The 17,472-nt window shown below is 47.1% G+C and overlaps 1 protein-coding gene across 1 annotated transcript; it reads left to right on the top strand.

Annotated features, from left to right (window-relative positions):
* Nucleotides 1–12,045: 12,045 nt before the first annotated feature.
* Nucleotides 12,046–16,048, top strand: LOC123114093 (uncharacterized). Its single transcript, XM_044535464.1, has 4 exons — nucleotides 12,046–13,389; nucleotides 14,081–14,313; nucleotides 15,432–15,531; nucleotides 15,666–16,048. Exons 1-3 carry the CDS (start codon nucleotides 12,125–12,127, stop codon nucleotides 15,524–15,526), a joined length of 1,593 nt encoding a protein of 530 aa, XP_044391399.1. The 5' UTR covers nucleotides 12,046–12,124; the 3' UTR covers nucleotides 15,527–15,531; nucleotides 15,666–16,048.
* Nucleotides 16,049–17,472: the final 1,424 nt, after the last annotated feature.

Here is a 17,472-nt window from a genome sequence, read left to right as displayed (position 1 = left end):
GTCCGTAGACAAGCCAATTTGGTCTTGGAGCCGAGAAGGAGTCTACACGTCTTCTTCGGTGTCACGCCCAATATGCGACCCTATCCAAAAGGAACTCGAAGGTCCCACCAAGGATAGACCCGCATATTAAAACGCTTTTGCAAGGTGGATATCATTACATTAACATTACATAATACATGGGCATACATACAAGAGGCATACAATGCCACATGAATACAACATCACAATACATCATAGCATCATCCGACTACGGATGAAACACAAACAGAAACTCAAACGACATCCACCCTGCTAGCCCAGGCTGCCGACCTGGAACCTATCCCTGATCGAAGAAGCAGAAGAAGAACTCAACGCAAGCAAGCATCGCTCTCGCGTCATGATCATCGCAAAATCTGTACCTGCAACTGTTATTATAGTAATCTGTGAGCCACGAGGACTCAGCAATCCCATTACCATGGGTATCAAGACTAGCAAAGCTTAAAGGGAAAGGAAGGGGTAAAGTGGTGAGGCTGCAGCAGCGACTAAGCATATATGGTGGCTAACATACGCAAATAAGAGCGAGAAGAGAGCAAAAGGAACGGTCGTGAAGCTAGCAATGATCAAGAAGTGATCCTGAACTCCTACTTACGTCAAACATAACCCAGAAACCGTGTTCACTTCCCAGACTCCGCCGAAAAGGGACCATCATGGCTACACACACGGTTGATGCGTTTTAATTCGGATCTGGTGTCAAGTTATCTACAACCGGGCATTAACAAATTCCCATCTGCCTATAACCGCAGGCACGGCTTTCGAAAGATAATACCCTGCAGGGGTGTCCCAACTTAGCCCATGACAAGCTCTCGCGATCAACGAAGGATATACCTTCTCCCAGGAAGACCCGATCAGACTCGGAATCCCGGTTTACAAGGCATTTCGATAATGGTAAAACAAGACCAGCAAAGCCGCCCGATGCGCCGACAATCCCGATAGGAGCTGCACATATCTCGTTCTCAGGGCAACACCGGATAAGTCAAGCTACGAGTAAAACCAGCCCTCGAGTTGCCCCGAGGTGGCCCCGCAGGCTGCTCAGTTCGGACCAACACTTAGACAAGCACTGGCCCGGGGGGGCTAAAATAAAGATGACCCTCGGGTTGGCCGACCCAAGGGAAAGGGTAGGTGGTGGTGAGGCAAATGGTAACACCAAGGTTAGGCCTTGCTGGAGGAGTTTTATTCAAAGCGAACTGTCAAGGGGGTCCCATAAATCACCCGACCGCGTCAGGAACGCAAAATCCGGGAACATAACACCAGTATGACGGAAACTAGGGCGGCAAGAGTGGAACAAAACACCAGGCAAAAGGCCGAGTCTTCCACCCTTTACCAAATATATAGATGCATTAATAATATAAGAGATATTGTGATATCCCAACAAAATCCTGTCCACCATGGAGCAATCTTCAACTTCACCTGCAACTAGCAACGCTATAAGAGGGGCTGAGCAAAGCGGTAACATAGCCAAGCAATGGTTTGCTAGGAAGGGTGTCAAAGGTTAGAGGTTCATGGCAATTTGGGATGGCTTGATAAACAGGTGATAGGTAGCGCAGCATAGCGATAGAACGAAGCAACTAGCATGGCAATGATAGTAGTGAGATCCAGGGTAGCGGTCATCTTGCCTGAAATCCCGCTAGGAAGAAGAACGAGTCCATGAAGAATACGAACGGACGTAGTCGAACGAATCCTCACAATCGCAACATTACCGGAACTAAGAAGCAACACCGGAAAGAAGTAAACAACATGGTAAACAACCATCACATAAACATGGCATGATGCATAATCAAGTATGATGCATGTCCGGTTTAATGAGGCATGGCATGGCAAAGTGTAACAAACAATACTACCAATTAAGTGGAGCCCAATATGCAACGAGTTGCATATTGACGAAACACCACATTGACATATTTAGTTCTCTCTCGTTTAGGTACACAACAATATTAAATGTTTTTAAACATGGCAAGAGGTGAAACATAAGTAATCTACCTATCTAGGCAAGTTTAAGTGAGGCCGGAACAACAAACAACAATTCCGGAAAATCCCCATGTGCAAATTATGAATTAGCTACTGTTCTGCCCTAAACAGAATTTTAATGTTGTTAAACAGCAACATAAAGTGGACCATGTTAAACTAGGCATTTTTTCACCCCATTTACATATAAAGAACATTTAATTCCGAGCTACGGTTATTTAGTTATGAAATAAAGCATTTTAGCATGGCATTATGAAAAATAAACACAAACAGCATTTTAAACATTTTTAACATAGATGGAAGTGGCATATTATTAATCTACACAATTTTTTGAGCATTTTACATATATAAATTATTTTAATCCGATGCACAGTTTGTGAGATATTAAATGCATGAATATCAGGGGGTTTTCTGTAAAACTGTTAATCCTGGATAAATACACAAATTCGCAGAACGGAAAAAAAACTACTCTGGGCCGAATCTGGCTGGGCCAGCAGGAACAGGCGCTGGGGGAGGCAACTCACCATGGGCCTTGGCCTGGTCGGTGGAGAGGCTGAGGTCAGGCCGCGGAGGAGGCCGAAGCAGGCCGGCTTGGCTGGGCCTGGCGCTGGCTTGGCTGGGCCTGGTGCGCTGGGCGAGGCGAGGCTAGACACAGGCCGCGCTGGAGAGAGCTGGGTTGGGCCGGCTGGAGACCCACGCGCACGCGCGTGCACGAGCGGGCGAGGCGTCGAGCTCCTCGTTCCTGAGCAGGGACAAGGCAGGGTGGCGGCGGCAGATGGCCCCGGCGGCGAGCAGGCAAGGACGGGGCGGCGCGGGGCGGTTCCGGCGGAAACGGGCAGATCCGGGCATGGGGATCCCGGATCCAGCCACGGCAGCACCTACGGCGAGCAGCGACGAGCTCCTCACAAACCATTGCAGAGAGGGAGAGAGATGTGAGATCTGAGAGAGAGAGAGAGAGGAGCAAGAGGGAGAGAAAAGGGAGCAGAGGACGGCGAGGCCTGGCCTTGGGGGGCTCAGCGATGGCGAAACCCGGCGGGGTCCCGGCGAGCTCTGGCCGGCAGGAAGACGCCAGGCGAGCGGGCGGCGGGGATGCGCTACGGCGCGGGAGAAGGCGCGGGGATGCGGGGCACTCGGGCGGCGGCGGCGGCGCGGGCGCCTCGGGCCCAGATCGGCCCGGGGTGGGCCGCGGATGGGCTTCACAGGGCCCGCGTGGCTGGAGGCGTGGGGGAGAGCACAAGGCGGTGACGTGGCTGCGCCTGAGTGGCCACGGGCGGCGGCGGGCGGCGGCGCAGCCAATGACTACGCGCCAAGTGGCGGGGGCGAGGTGGAGGGCGTCGGAAAACGAGGAGAAGGAGGCTGGCGGCTGCGGGGATCCCGAGGGGTGGGCTAGAGGCTAGGGTTGCCCAATTTAGGAAGGAGGGGTGTTTATATAGGGGTAATGCTAGGGTTAGGGGGGGTTTTGGAGGGGTTTCGGACCCTCGGATCTCGATCTGGCGGCTCCAGACGCCAGGGGGGTATGTTCGACCTAGGTGGGCTATGTAGAATGCCTTGGACTAAGAAGAGAGGGATGAAGTGCGGCCCGGCACGGTTTTCGGATACCGAAAACGTCCGACGTATATACCGACTATATCGCGGTTATATACTTAACGGTTGGGCAGTCAAACGAACTCCGAATGCGATGAAACTTGGCAGGCGCTCCGTCTACACAATAATAAGATCGCACGCCAAGTTGCAACCCATTCCGAGAACATTTTTATGCCACTTATAAAATAATATTTCGGAGGTGCCGCGAGCGCGTGCGAGTGTGTCTGGACTCCGAACAGACAACGGAGAGAACCGGCGGAACACGAACGGATGCATGTTTTGAAAAACATGCGGATGAAATGCAGATGATGACATGAGATGAGATGCATAACAAGAACAAAATGCAAAACAACAGACAAAACCCAACCACGGAGGAAATATCATATAGCATCTCCGGAAAAGGCAAGAGTTGGAGTTACGAATATGGAAAGTTGTATCCGGGGCGTTACAACACTCCACCACTACGAGAGGATCTCGTCCCGAGATCTAGGATGGCACCGGAGAGAAACGGAAGAGGAAGAGAAGAGGTAAACTAAGTTGCTTCTTCGACAAACGAGTGAAACCACGAACCTTGAGAGGTTGAAAAGTTGAAAGAGAGAACACAACGAAGTTGAACACAATTGAGAGCACTGTGGTAGAGAATAGAAAGAAGGAACACCATGTGAACCTTGGAGGTTGCAAATCTATGAATAACGAGTACAATGGACAAGAAGGAATTGGAACCACTCTGGTTGAAACGAGATAAGAATGAATAAGAATGATATAATTTTGACAGCACTCCGACTGTAAATGGAAGAAATTGAACATGAACTTGACAAGATGAGAGGATACTTGATGAAATCAACAACACACTGCCTCCGGAACTATTGAAAGAATGGCATAAAGGGTGAGAAGGATTTCACACAGCACTTAGGTTGAAAAGAGAGGCAAAACTTGATAAGATGAAAGAACTTGAAGAGAGGACACAGCACTCTGGTTAAATGGATAAGAAAGAAAAGAACACAATCCTCACAATTCGAGATGATGAGTGAAAAGAGCAACATCACAATGCCTCCGGGAGAAAGAATAGAAGATAGATCATTGGAAAAAAAAGAACGGAGAAGAAAATGACAATTTCTGCCACAAATGAACTTGGAAAGCATCCTTGCAAAGAAGGATTGAATGGAGTTGTTGGAAAATCAACAATGAAAAACACAAGTTTGTAGTGGGCTTATGGATAACATCTCCAAAATTATGAGGTGAGAACCGGCCGCAAACGGAAATGATTGGATAACTGAGAAGAACGAAGAAATGCAAAACTCCACTTCAGAAGAAAATGAAGAATTATTTGTGCTTCGAGACGCGAGAAGAAAAGATACTTGAACTCCACCAACAAGATCTTGATGAACTCTTGAAGAATGAATTAAATCAAGAAGAACCACCATGAAGAACTCCGGTAACAAAAGGATGACGAGATATAATGAAGGATGAAAGAATAAGATGAGTGTTGCGATGATTTAGATGGAGGTTCCGATGAAATGGCTGAGGAAATTGAACTCTGGGAAAAGAAAAGATGAAAACACTTGGAACTAGAATTTATTCCTCAAGAATAAACTCCGAAGGAAGGGATTAAACACTTGGATGAAATAAGAATAAGATTTATTGTATGCATATCCTTCATCAAAATAAATTGATGACAAGCAATGGATTTCACATACTACTTATTCTTCTTGAAAAGGATTGAGAAGTGACATATCGCGAACTTGAGAAGGTCTTCATGAACCACCGGTAGGATTGAAAAGCAACGAATGGATTAATATGATAATCAAGGAAAAAGAATCTTGAACGAACCACCATTAGAATTCGAAAATGACTGATGAAAGAGAATGAATCACTGGGAAGGATTAGAAGAACCAATAAGGTAGAGGGGATTTAGATGCAAAAGAACGAAGAGACAACGAGCTGATTAAAGAACACTTGAACGAAGCACCGGGATAAATAGAGAACGATAACTGGAATGATGGCCTCCGGTGAAAAGAAATGGAAAAACAACTCCTGACATACTCTGGATGGATGAAAAGAATTCTCACAATCTAAAATAATTATGAGAGGATGGCATCAATCTAGAACCATGAATCTTGAAGAGAATGAAGCAAGATTTAAGAGAAATCCTTCTTCGGTCTTCAAGATCCGAGAATGACGACGAAGAACACCACCAAGAATTGTTGAGATACTCCGGGATGAAAATTAGAAAGGTTGAACCAACGATGAAAGAATTTGAAAACGGCCTTGGAAACGATCTGACTGATGAAATTCATTCTTACGTCAAACTCGAAAAGAATTAGGAATGGCTCCTGGGAAATTAGAAGAGTCAGGTAAGATCCTGGGAAAAGACCTGTGGGTTAGGGCCCACTCGAAAGAAACACCGTTGAAGGATTGCTTGAAAAAGAGATTGCACTGGTAGAATTAAATAGCTTGAAAGAGAGAAAAACCTCGAAATATCTTGAACGGATTGAGAATGGAAATAGAAGTCTTGTGAGATGTCTTTAGCACTCCAGAACAAATGAATAGGAAGAAGTTTAAGATTAAGAGGTGCACCGGTATGAAAAAGCATGTGACACGAGGAAAAGAATATGATAAACACTGAAAGCTTGAAATTAACACCACCGGAGAAGAATACGAGAATGAAGAATGATGAACTTTAAGCTCCGTTAGTATCTTCCTGAGAATCACCGGATAAGAACATTAACGGAAAAGAATGAAGAGACTTCCCATTAATAAATGGATACTTGATTAAAATATATGAGTGCTTGAAGAAAAGGGTGGGAGGGCGGGAAAACAAAGGCAACTTGGGGCAGATGGAACAAACACCGGTGAGAAAACTTAGAGTTGATCTTGCGGATGTTGAAATGATCGGATCCATTTGAAAAGAAGCACACCGGTTGGAAAGAATTGACATGACAATCTCGATGATCAAAAGGATTAGCACTCCCATAGAAATATGAGAACACCATTTAAGAAAGGTATGGATTCAACATTTGACTCGAAGCAACTCGAATACCACAAATAAAACAAAACAAAGGATTGGCTTGCAGAATAAGCCGGAAACAAACATATGATAGATCCCATATCGTATCATGTGTCTGTTGGAAAGATAAAACTAGAGCTACTTGAATTCCCACCTATAAACTCCCGAAACTTTCTGGTTATGCAATCTGGTGTTGGGGATACAGGGGAAGCAATATATCTCACCCAAAACTAACAATACCTACATCCAAGCTGTATCCATCCATCAACACATAACCAAGAAAACTCCGGAAATCGTGTACCTCAACCTTCGAAAAGCATCTGTTATACGAGTTATAGCAATACTCCTGAACTCCCCAGTACTGGGTGACGTCGAGGTTATCTCACCAACAACTGCATAAAAGAGATTTTCGATGTCGGCAAAACTCAGGTATTCCAGAACTGCAACGATAAAATTGTGACGACAACACCTCGGAGCTCAACTCCCCGGGTCAATGCCACATAAATAGACAGGAGGCACCAAGAACAATGTTCTCGTCACAAAACCATCGAAACGATTCCAAGATACCCGCGTGATCCTAAATTTTTTAGTGAAATTTGAGAAGAGGACAGTCAAAACATCTACGTCAGGAGACCTCACCAGAGCGACGAAGAGACTGAGGAGTAAAAAGAATCCTACTCTCCGATATATATAATCCTAAGACTCAAAATAATATTTTTTATAGACTCAACAATGGCCAACAATCAAGGGGGGCTCCTATGGTCGGTCGAGGCTCTGATTACCAACTTGTCACGCCCAATATGCGACCCTATCCAAAAGGAACTCGAAGGTCCCACCAAGGATAGACCCGCATATTGAAACGCTTTTGCAAGGTGGATATCATTACATCAACATTACATAATACATGGGGATGCATACAAGAGGCATACAATGCCACATGAATACAACATCACAATACATCAGAGCATCATCCGACTACGGATGAAACACAAACAGAAACTCAAACGACATCCACCCTGCTAGCCCAGGCTGCCGACCTGGAACCTATCCCTGATCGAAGAAGCAGAAGAAGAACTCAACGCAAGCAAGCATCGCTCTCACGTCATGACCATCGCAAAACCTGTACCTGCAACTGTTGTTGTAGTAATCTGTGAGCCACGAGGACTCAGCAATCACATTACCATGGGTATCAAGACTAGCAAAGCTTAAAGGGAAAGGAAGGGGTAAAGTGGTGAGGCTGCAGCAGCGACTAAGCATATATGGTGGCTAACATACGCAAATAAGAGCGAGAAGAGAGCAAAAGGAATGGTCGTGAAGCTAGCAATGATCAAGAAGTGATCCTGAACTCCTACTTACGTCAAACATAACCCAGAAACCGTGTTCACTTCCCGGACTCCGCCGAAAAGAGACCATCATGGCTACACACACGGTTGATGCGTTTTAATTCGGATCTGGTGTCAAGTTATCTACAACCGGACATTAACAAATTCCCATCTGCCTATAACCGCAGGCACAACTTTCGAAAGATTATACCCTGCAGGGGTGTCCCAACTTAGCCCATGACAAGCTCTCGCGATCAACGAAGGATATACCTTCTCCCAGGAAGACCCGATCAGACTCGGAATCCCGGTTTACAAGACATTTCGACAATGGTAAAACAAGACCAGCAAAGCTGCCCGATGCGCCGACAATCCCGATAGGAGCTACACATATCTCATTCTCAGGGCAACACCGGATAAGTCAAGCTACGAGTAAAACCAGCCCTCGAGTTGCCCCGAGGTGGCCCCGTAGGCTGCTCAGTTCGGACCAACACTTAGACAAGCACTGGCCCGGGGGGGCTAAAATAAAGATGACCCTCGGGTTGGCCGACCCAAGGGAAAGGGTAGGTGGTGGTGAGGCAAATGGTAAAACCAAGGTTGGGCCTTGCTGGAGGAGTTTTATTCAAAGCGAACTGTCAAGGGGGTCCCATAAATAACCCGACCGCGTAAGGAACGCAAAATCCGGGAACATAACACCGGTATGACGGAAACTAGGGCGGCAAGAGTGGAACAAAACACCAGGCAAAAGGCCGAGTCTTCCACCCTTTACCAAATATATAGATGCATTAATAATATAAGAGATATTGTGATATCCCAACAAAATGCTGTCCACTATGGAGAAATCTTCAACTTCACCTGCAACTAGCAACGCTATAAGAGGGGCTGAGCAAAGCGGTAACATAGCCAAACAACGGTTTGCATAGGAAAGGTGTCAAAGGTTAGAGGTTCATGGCAATATGGGAGGCTTGATAAACAGGTGATAGGTAGCGCAGCATAGCGATAGAACGAAGCAACTAGCATAGCAATGATAGTAGTGAGATCCAGGGTAGCGATCATCTTGCCTGAAATCCCGCTAGGAAAAAGAACGAGTCTATGAAGAAGACGAACGGACGTAGTCGAACGAATCCTCACAATCGCAACATTACCGGAACTAAGAAGCAACACCGGAAAGAAGTAAACAACATGGTAAACAACCATCACATAAACATGGCATGATGCACAATCAAGTATGATGCATGTCCGGTTTAATGAGGCATGGCATGGCAAAGTGCAACAAACAATACTACCAATTAAGTGGAGCCCAACATGCAACGAGTTGCATATTGACGAAACACCACATTGACATATTTAGTTCTCTCTCGTTTAGGTACACAACAATATTAAATGTTGTTAAACATGGCAAGAGGTGAAACATAATTAATCTACCTATCTAGGCAAGTTTAAGTGAGGCCGGAACAACAAACAACAATTTCGGAAAATCCCCATGTGCAAATTATGAATTAGCTAATGTTCTGCCCTAAACACAATTTTAATATTGTTAAACAGCAACATAAAGTGGACCATGTTAAACTAGGCATTTTTCCACCCCATTTACATATAAAGAACATTTAATTCTGAGCTACGGTTATTTAGTTATGAAATAAAGCATTTTAGCATGGCATTATGCAAAATAAACACAAACAACATTTTAAACATTTTTAACATAGATGAAAGTGGCATATTATTAATCTACACAATTTTCTGAGCATTTTACATATATAAATTATTTTAATCCGATGCACAGTTTGTGAGATATTAAATGCATGAATATCAGGGGGTTTTCTGTAAAACTGTTAATCCTCGGATAAATAGACAAATTCGCAGAACCGAAAAAAAACTACTCTGGGCCGAATCTGGCTGGGCCAGCAGGAACAGGCGCTGGGGGAGGCAGCTCACCATGGGCCTTGGCCCGGTCGGTGGAGAGGCTGAGGTCAGGCCGCGGAGGAGGCCGAAGCAGGCCGGCTTGGCTGGGCCTGGCGCTGGCTTGGCTGGGCCTGGCGCGCTGGGCGAGGCGAGGCGTCGAGCTCCTCGTTCCTGAGCAGGGACGAGGTAGGGTGGCGGCGGCAGATGGCGCCGGCGGCGAGCAGGCAAGGACGGGGCGGCGCGGGGCGGTTCCGGCGGAAACGGGCATGGGACCCCGGATCCAGCCACGGCAGCACCTACGGCGAGCAGCGACGAGCTCCTGAGAAACCATGGCAGAGAGGGAGAGAGATGTGAGATCTGAGAGAGAGAGAGAGAGGAGCGAGAGGGAGAGAAAAGGGAGCAGGGGACGGCGAGGCCTGGCCTTGGGGGGGTCGGCGATGGCGAAACCCGGCGGGGTTCCGGCGAGCTCTGGCCGGCGGGGAGACGCCAGGCGAGCGGGCAGCGGGGATGCGCTACGGCGCGGGAGAAGGCGCGGGGACGCGGGGCACTCGGGCGCTCGGGCGGCGGCGGCGCGGGCGCCTCAGGCTCAGATCGGCCCGGGGCGGGCCGCGGATGGGCTTCACAGGGCCCGCGCGGCTGGAGGCGTGGGGGAGAGCGCAAGGAGGCGACGTGGCTGCGCCTGAGTGGCCACGGGCGGCGGCAGGCGGCGGCGCAGCCAATGACTACGCGCCAAGTGGCGGAGGCGAGGTGGAGGGCGCCGGAAAACGAGGAGAAGGAGGCTGGCGGCTGCGGGGATCCCGAGGGGGGGCTAGAGGCTAGGGTTGCCCAATTTAGGAAGGAGGGGTGTTTATATAGGGGTAAGGCTAGGGTTAGGGGGGTTTTGGAGGGGTTTCGGACCCTCGGATCTCGATCTGGCGGCTCCAGACGCGAGGGGGGGTATGTTGGACCTAGGTGGGCTGTGTAGAATGCCTTGGACTGAGAAGAGAGAGATGAAGTGCGGCCCGGCACGGTTTTCGGATACCGAAAACGTCCGACGTATATACCGACTATATCGCGGTTATATACTTAACGGTTGGGCAGTCAAACAAACTCCGAATGCGGTGAAACTTGGCAGGCGCTCCGTCTACACTATAATAAGATCGCACGCCAAGTTGCAACCCATTCCGAGAACATTTTTATGCCACTTATAAAATAATATTTCGGAGGTGCCGCGGGCGCGTGCGAGTGTGTCTGGACTCCGAACAGACAACGGAGAGAACCGGCGGAACATGAACGGATGCAAGTTCTGAAAAACATGCGGATGAAATGCAGATGATGACATGAGATGAGATGCATAACAAGAACAAAATGCAAAACAACAAACAAAACCCAACCACGGAGGAAATATCATATAGCATCTCCGGAAAAGGCAAGAGTTGGAGTTACGAATATGAAAAGTTGTATCCGGAGTGTTACATTCGGCTTATAAGATGCTTTGCATGGGAGGGATCCGGTTTAGAGCTTATGATGCCATTTGGAAATGTTGGGCGCCACTCGTCTGCAAGATTTTCATGTGGTTAGCGGTGCAATACATGTTATGGACGGCGGATAGATGCTTTAGACATGGGCTGCATGACCAAAGATCGCATTGTTATCTTTGCGAACAGGAGGAGGACACCGTGGACCACATTACCATGCAATGTGTTTTTGCGCGGCAGGTGTGGTACCTTTGCTTCTGCAGAATGAGAATCAGCCCGGATCTTTGCCCAACGCAGCTTTCCACAATTGGTGATTGGTGGAATACGATGAAGAAAATTATGCCGAAAGGGAGACGGAAGGGTTTGGATTCAGTGGTCACGTCAATATGCTGGAACATATGGAAACAACGCAATGGCAGGGTTTTGGGGAGGAATGATACAAGAAATGTAAATGAAACTGTGGACTTGATCTGGCAAGAGCTAGATATGTGGTCTAGAGCAGGAGCTTCAGAAGTCTCTACGTGGTGTAAGTAGTAGGGTTGAGTTAGGATGAGTGAAGGGTTTGGTGGATGCGCTCCTTGGGGCCAACTACCTACCGTGTAATATCTTGTACATAACTTTCTCTTCTTCTATAAAGCTATGGTACGTCTTTGGCGTACCCTCGATTTTTTTTGATATAATTAGTATAAAAAAGGGCTAAGACGAATTAAGTCTACATAAGGGGTGGAATCAAAAAAGGAGAAATCAATTCTACTACAATCAAAGAAGGAAAATCGAATATTTGGTACCAAACCCAACCCTATCTGCCGAACCACTCCACTTTCTCCCGCACACACACCAGACGGCCGGCCACCATGGAAACACCGCCGCCGCCGGCGCTCCTGGACGAGCTCGTCGAAGAGATCCTCCTCCGCCTCCCGCCCGAAGACCCCGCGTGCCTCCTCCGCGCCTCCGTCGTCTGCAAGGCCTGGAGCGGCATCGTCTCCCGCCCCGGATTTCGACGCCGCCTCCACGAGATCCACGGCGTACCCCCCGTGCTCGGCTTCCTCCACAACTGGAAGGACGATTTCATCCCCCGATTCATCTCCACCACTGCATCGTCCTTCTCCCTCGCCGCCCCGGACCGCCGCGCCTGGCGGGCCCTCGACTGCCGCCACGGACGCGCCCTCTTCTTCCCCCAGGGATTTGGTGGTCTGGAGCTGCTCCTGTGGGAGCCAATGACGGGTGCCCAGCAGCGCATACCGGTGCCCGCGGCGTTCAAGTGCGACTACCCGACCGCGGCCGTGTTGTGCGCAGCGGACGGGTGCGACCACCGCGACTGCCTCGGGGGTCCTTTCCGCGTCGTCTTCCTCTTCGTCGTCGTGGTAGATGAGGAGACCAGCATATGCTCGTCCAGCATATACTCGTCCGAGACTGGCGCTTGGGGGGAGCTGACCTCGGTTCAGTGCACCCTCGACTTCTCCATTGAATTCACAGAAAGCTACAGCGCGCTCGTCGACAGATCTGTGCTCTACTTCACGTCCGACGGCGACGCAAGCTGTGCGTCCGTCGTGGAGTATGACTTGGCAAGCCACAACCTGACTGTGTTCGGCCTACCGGACAGAGACTACGGCCATGCATATAGCCTCGTGCTGGTGGAGGACGGTGGAATCGGAGTAATCCAATACTTGGATACGCAGCTCAAATTGTGGACAAGAGAGGCCAGTGCTGAAGCAGGATGGGTGCTGAACCGGGTCATGTGCTTGGAAAATTCCCTCCCAATGAATGCTCTCTTACATGCAGTGCAAGTGCTGGGCTTTGCTGAGGAAGCAAATGTCATTTTTGTTAACACGGTTGTCGGCATCTATACAATAGAGCTACGATCGGGGCATGTGAGGGAGGTGTGCAGTGATACTGATCGAGGCTTCTGTAGTTTGATCCCAGTTGTCAGCTTCTACACACCTGTACCCCGAGGCAAGCACCAGAATCTGCCGCCGTCGAAGCCTAGTGGGGAAGCAGGTGGCGAGGAGGAAAAAACAGTGGATCAGGCACAACAATTGTTGAACAAGGGGTCCAATGCTACCAAGGAAGTTGACTTTATCAACACCTTCGAATACGTCAGCCATGACCTCGAGATCAGGTTAGGGCTCTACTCTTGAACTCGCCACGCTCAAACATTTGTATGGATGGCATTGTCGAAAGAAACTTCTATCTAGTTCGGTACTCTTTTACGGATCAGCTGGTAGTTTCCATGTATCCTTAGTTGCTTTGGGCCTTTGAGTTTTGTAGTTTAGGAGATGTGTGCAGAACGGCATTACATGTTCTACAATGAGGTGGTTGCCAAGCGATGTTTATCTTTCTTTTGGTCGGTGCGAGCCCTACTGTGCTGGAGTTTGTACGGCTAAGTGAGTCGAGTTAGCATTAGTGTTATTCAATAGCAATCCTATAGAGTTAGGACTTGCATCTTTTGTCAGGATATGTGTATTGTGCCATGCATTTAATCAAAGTGCAATTATTTGGAGTGATAGATGTTATCCTATTTCTATTTGAGAAGAGTTATATGCCTCTGGCGCTGGCTTATTGTAAATATCTCATCGATGTGCCGTTTATTCTATGGTGCTTGGCACCTCGTAACTGTACTTGACAATCCTGTGCAAACACTAACCAGTTGTTAGAAATGGAACACAACACTCAACAAAACATACAGCAACTTGGGTCATTAAAACAGATGATGGAATAATTGTAGCTGCGCTACAAAACTTTGATGGCCTTTTGTTATTTGTAACCTTAACAATTACGGACTGAAAATGTATGCCTTTGTTTTCACTTAGGCTTCCGTGTTATGGAGAAGGTGCTCTGGAGGGTGCTGGCACGCTCAACAAACCTGGATGTGCCTTGCTACCCAAAGATTCTTCAGGTGATGTTCCCAAGAGTGCACCAAGTTTATGCCTTTGTTTTCACCTAGGGTTCCCAGGAGTTTGTGAATGTACAACCAGGAGAGATGATGCCGGGAACTCGACGACCTCTGAAAGCAATGTTGAGGATGCTCCACCTTTGGAGAAAGGTGAGTCTGAATAATGTACTGTATCTCATTGTTCCTTCCTCGGGACCATTGTCGGTGCCAGGGCTGCACCATTGTGTGGTGAAATGCATAATTTCCGCTGAGGTTGCATTGTTCTCGAGACTTTGTATGAAAGATTTCTCAAAGAAGTTGACTCAACCCACAATTTTAACTTGGAGTTGCGATTCCCCCGAGAAAGTCATATTACCCACATAAACGATGGTCATATACTCATGCATGTGTGTTTAGACTTGGAACTCATAGAGCTTATATCTTGAATTTACAACATTATTCTGTAAGGGGTCATTTAGTTTTTACTAGAGTTGTTATCCAGTTTTGTCATATAGATAGTCGATGATGTTGGAGAAAACAATAGGCTTAATGATATGCTTGTTTTATTGGTTGGATCATATTTTCAAGGTGTATGCCAGTTACGTGGTTATTTTTATCTTTCTGACCATTGGTGGCTTCATTATTCTTGTTTCTTGCAGTTAACTGTCTAAACTGTGTACTTGTATCAGGTAGATTTTGCTGCATAAAAGTTACTTTTATAGCAATCATGTCTTACAAATTTACGTAATAATGTCAATATCCAATGGTTGTCGGTTGTGTGCTAGGCTAAGGAGGAGAGGCTCTCAGGCAAGATAGAAGAGCTATTCTTCTAATTCTTGCTTGCTTTATTGATTTATTCCTCACAAGGGTCCTCTTTATATAGAAGCCTAACAATCCGATTTAAGTAACAAATTATGGATATTATCCCAAATTGTCTAAGGCTCAAGCTAAAAGATACTATATTCCTAATTTAAATGATAAACTCCTATCTGAGAGATCATGGGAATCCTCTCCCTAACTTGGTGCTCTGTGGGCCAACTAGACGTACATAACATTATCAGTGCTACAAAAGCAACTTGTGTATTCCATGTACATACATAACAATGAGATGATGCAGACAGCCAACTAGATGTACGTAACTTGGTGCTCGGTGGGCTAACTAGACGTACATAACATTATCTTTGTTACTATCACCTTTGGAGATGCTTCTTTCATTGTGTTCTCATACATGCCTAGCAAATGATAAGGAGTATATCCCAATTCTCACTGAAAACTGAACTGTCTATCAGATTGCTGTCCGCAAGTCAACATGTCCTCTTTCGCTTGTTCTTCAGAGCAACAGCAAGAGGAAGAGGAGTGGAAACGTCAATATAAAGAAAAGTGAAGAAGGTAAATGCAACAGTTTGTGTATATTACTGCCTTGTTTTACCATTAGTTTTCTGTTGCACATGAAAATTAGTCAACAGTCCATGAGCTGTTGAAAATTATTAGAATTCATAATGACTGGATTTAAATGGTTTCAGAAAATGCAGGCTAGCCAAAATGAACTTGAGCACATTGACCCAGGTGTTGTTGCTATGATGATTTTCGGAGGGCTCGGCATGTCGAAGAAGTGAATGCTTTCAGGCAGTGTGTCTTTTCGTCGAACAAGACATGATCGTCGGCTTGCTATATGTTCCTGGATCTCATGATTGCGCCAGCCTGAGTCTGACGCAAAGCTTAATATTGGAACGATGAAACTCTGTAATGAATGGTGACCTTGTGCTGTAAATTGGTGGTCATCTGACTATCTGAAATTCAGAGTGACATTTCATCTTTGAGAAACATAATGACTAGGGCTGCATGTTTCCTCGGTCGCAAGAAAATACAACATTATCTTATAGAAGTGGAGTAATTAGCAGTTGAAGTACTCTGTCATTAATCTACTACTCCCTCCGTCCCATAATGTAAGACGTTTTTTTGACACTAGTAGTTTCAAAAAACGTCTTACATTATGGGACGGAGGGAGTATTTCTCAAGACCTGCTTCTTCTACGGTGACCACTTCTCGTTTGAAAAATGTTTGAAATTACTCCCTCCGTCCCATAATGTAAGACGTTTTTTGACACTACACTAATATCGAAAAACGTCTTACATTATGGGACGGAGGGAGTATCTTATAGCTGCTGTTTACATTATGGGACGGAGGGAGTATCTTATAGCTGCTGTGTGGGGATTGATCACCTAGGACCTGAAAAACTATGTGCATTATCTTACAGTTTGTGTGCAATGATCCTTAATTAGCATTGGAATAGTCAGCTGTTTGGTAAATGATATGCTCGCCTGTTGGGATAGTGTTCTTCTTTTCCAGGTCAACATTTGTAATTTGTATCTGGCGTAAGTCTGCATCGTAACAACTTACAGGATGTTTACAGTGCCAACATTTCCTTTCATCCGTGGCATAAACATCTCTTGCTAACAAACAATTGATTGCTACATTTTACACAGTACAATGTTGCAAATAAGCTCAGTCTCTCAACATTCGCAGACTGAGCAAAACTAGAACGAACGAAGCTTGGTTTTTGTTAGGCATGACTTAAAATTGCTGGCCCTGCACTTGTCTGCCTATTTGCATCACATGAATTATGGAATGTGGATAAACGAGCACAAAATTAAGGTGGCAAACTGCACAGTAGACGAACATTGGGATTTTGGACGAAGCAGAAGAGGTCTAATAGAGGCTGAGGCGGGACCTGTTCAACGTTGGCAGTTTGCCACCTTCATTTTGTCCCAGCCCTTATCCGTTAGGGTCGAGACGGACAAATTCCACGGCCCAACACTCCACGGCCCAACACAAGTCATCTGACGTAAAATATGTCCACCGCGTGTCCGGTTGAGTCCATTTTCGATGCAAATTTCGATCGGATTTGTGACCAGACGGACTCTGGACGGATGGCCGTGTGTCCTCTCGATGTCTGCCCTCCGGCCTGCCTGTCAGCCGTCCAACCATTTCCCATCTGACCCATTTAATCCGACGCGTGGATGGGCCCGCTTGACAGCCACCCAGCCGCCCTAGCCAAGGTCCTTTTTAATGGCTATCCCCCGTTCGTGGACCGGACAGTCCACTTCTCCACTTTCGTCGTGTTCCACAATCTTCCTCTGCCCCCCAAGCGCCCGACAAGCCCTAGGCCGTGCCACCCGAGCTCCTCCCCTCACCGGCAACCATCGGGACGTGGAAGTGGATCCCTGGAAAGTTCGGGAAGCACGACCATGAAGCGGGGTCATCCTCTGGTTCGTCGGGGCCGAGGAAAGTTGCTAGCTTCTCCATCTATCCGTCGGCCGCCGTGCCACG

Source organism: Triticum aestivum, chromosome 5B, assembly GCF_018294505.1.
Source record: "Triticum aestivum cultivar Chinese Spring chromosome 5B, IWGSC CS RefSeq v2.1, whole genome shotgun sequence".
Taxonomy (NCBI): domain Eukaryota; kingdom Viridiplantae; phylum Streptophyta; class Magnoliopsida; order Poales; family Poaceae; genus Triticum; species Triticum aestivum.
Note: the sequence above shows the minus strand (reverse complement) of the source record. Positions and strands in the feature narration are given on the sequence as shown.

Excerpts from the sequence above, each read along its gene's own strand:
- LOC123114093 (XM_044535464.1), top strand. The coding sequence starts at position 12,125 with ATGGAAACACCGCCGCCGCCGGCGCTCCTGGACGAGCTCGTCGAAGAG. Across the intron at positions 13,390-14,080 it reads AGCCATGACCTCGAGATCAG|GCTTCCGTGTTATGGAGAAG; the intron begins GTTAGGGCTCTA and ends GTTTTCACTTAG. Across the intron at positions 14,314-15,431 it reads TGCTCCACCTTTGGAGAAAG|ATTGCTGTCCGCAAGTCAAC; the intron begins GTGAGTCTGAAT and ends ACTGTCTATCAG.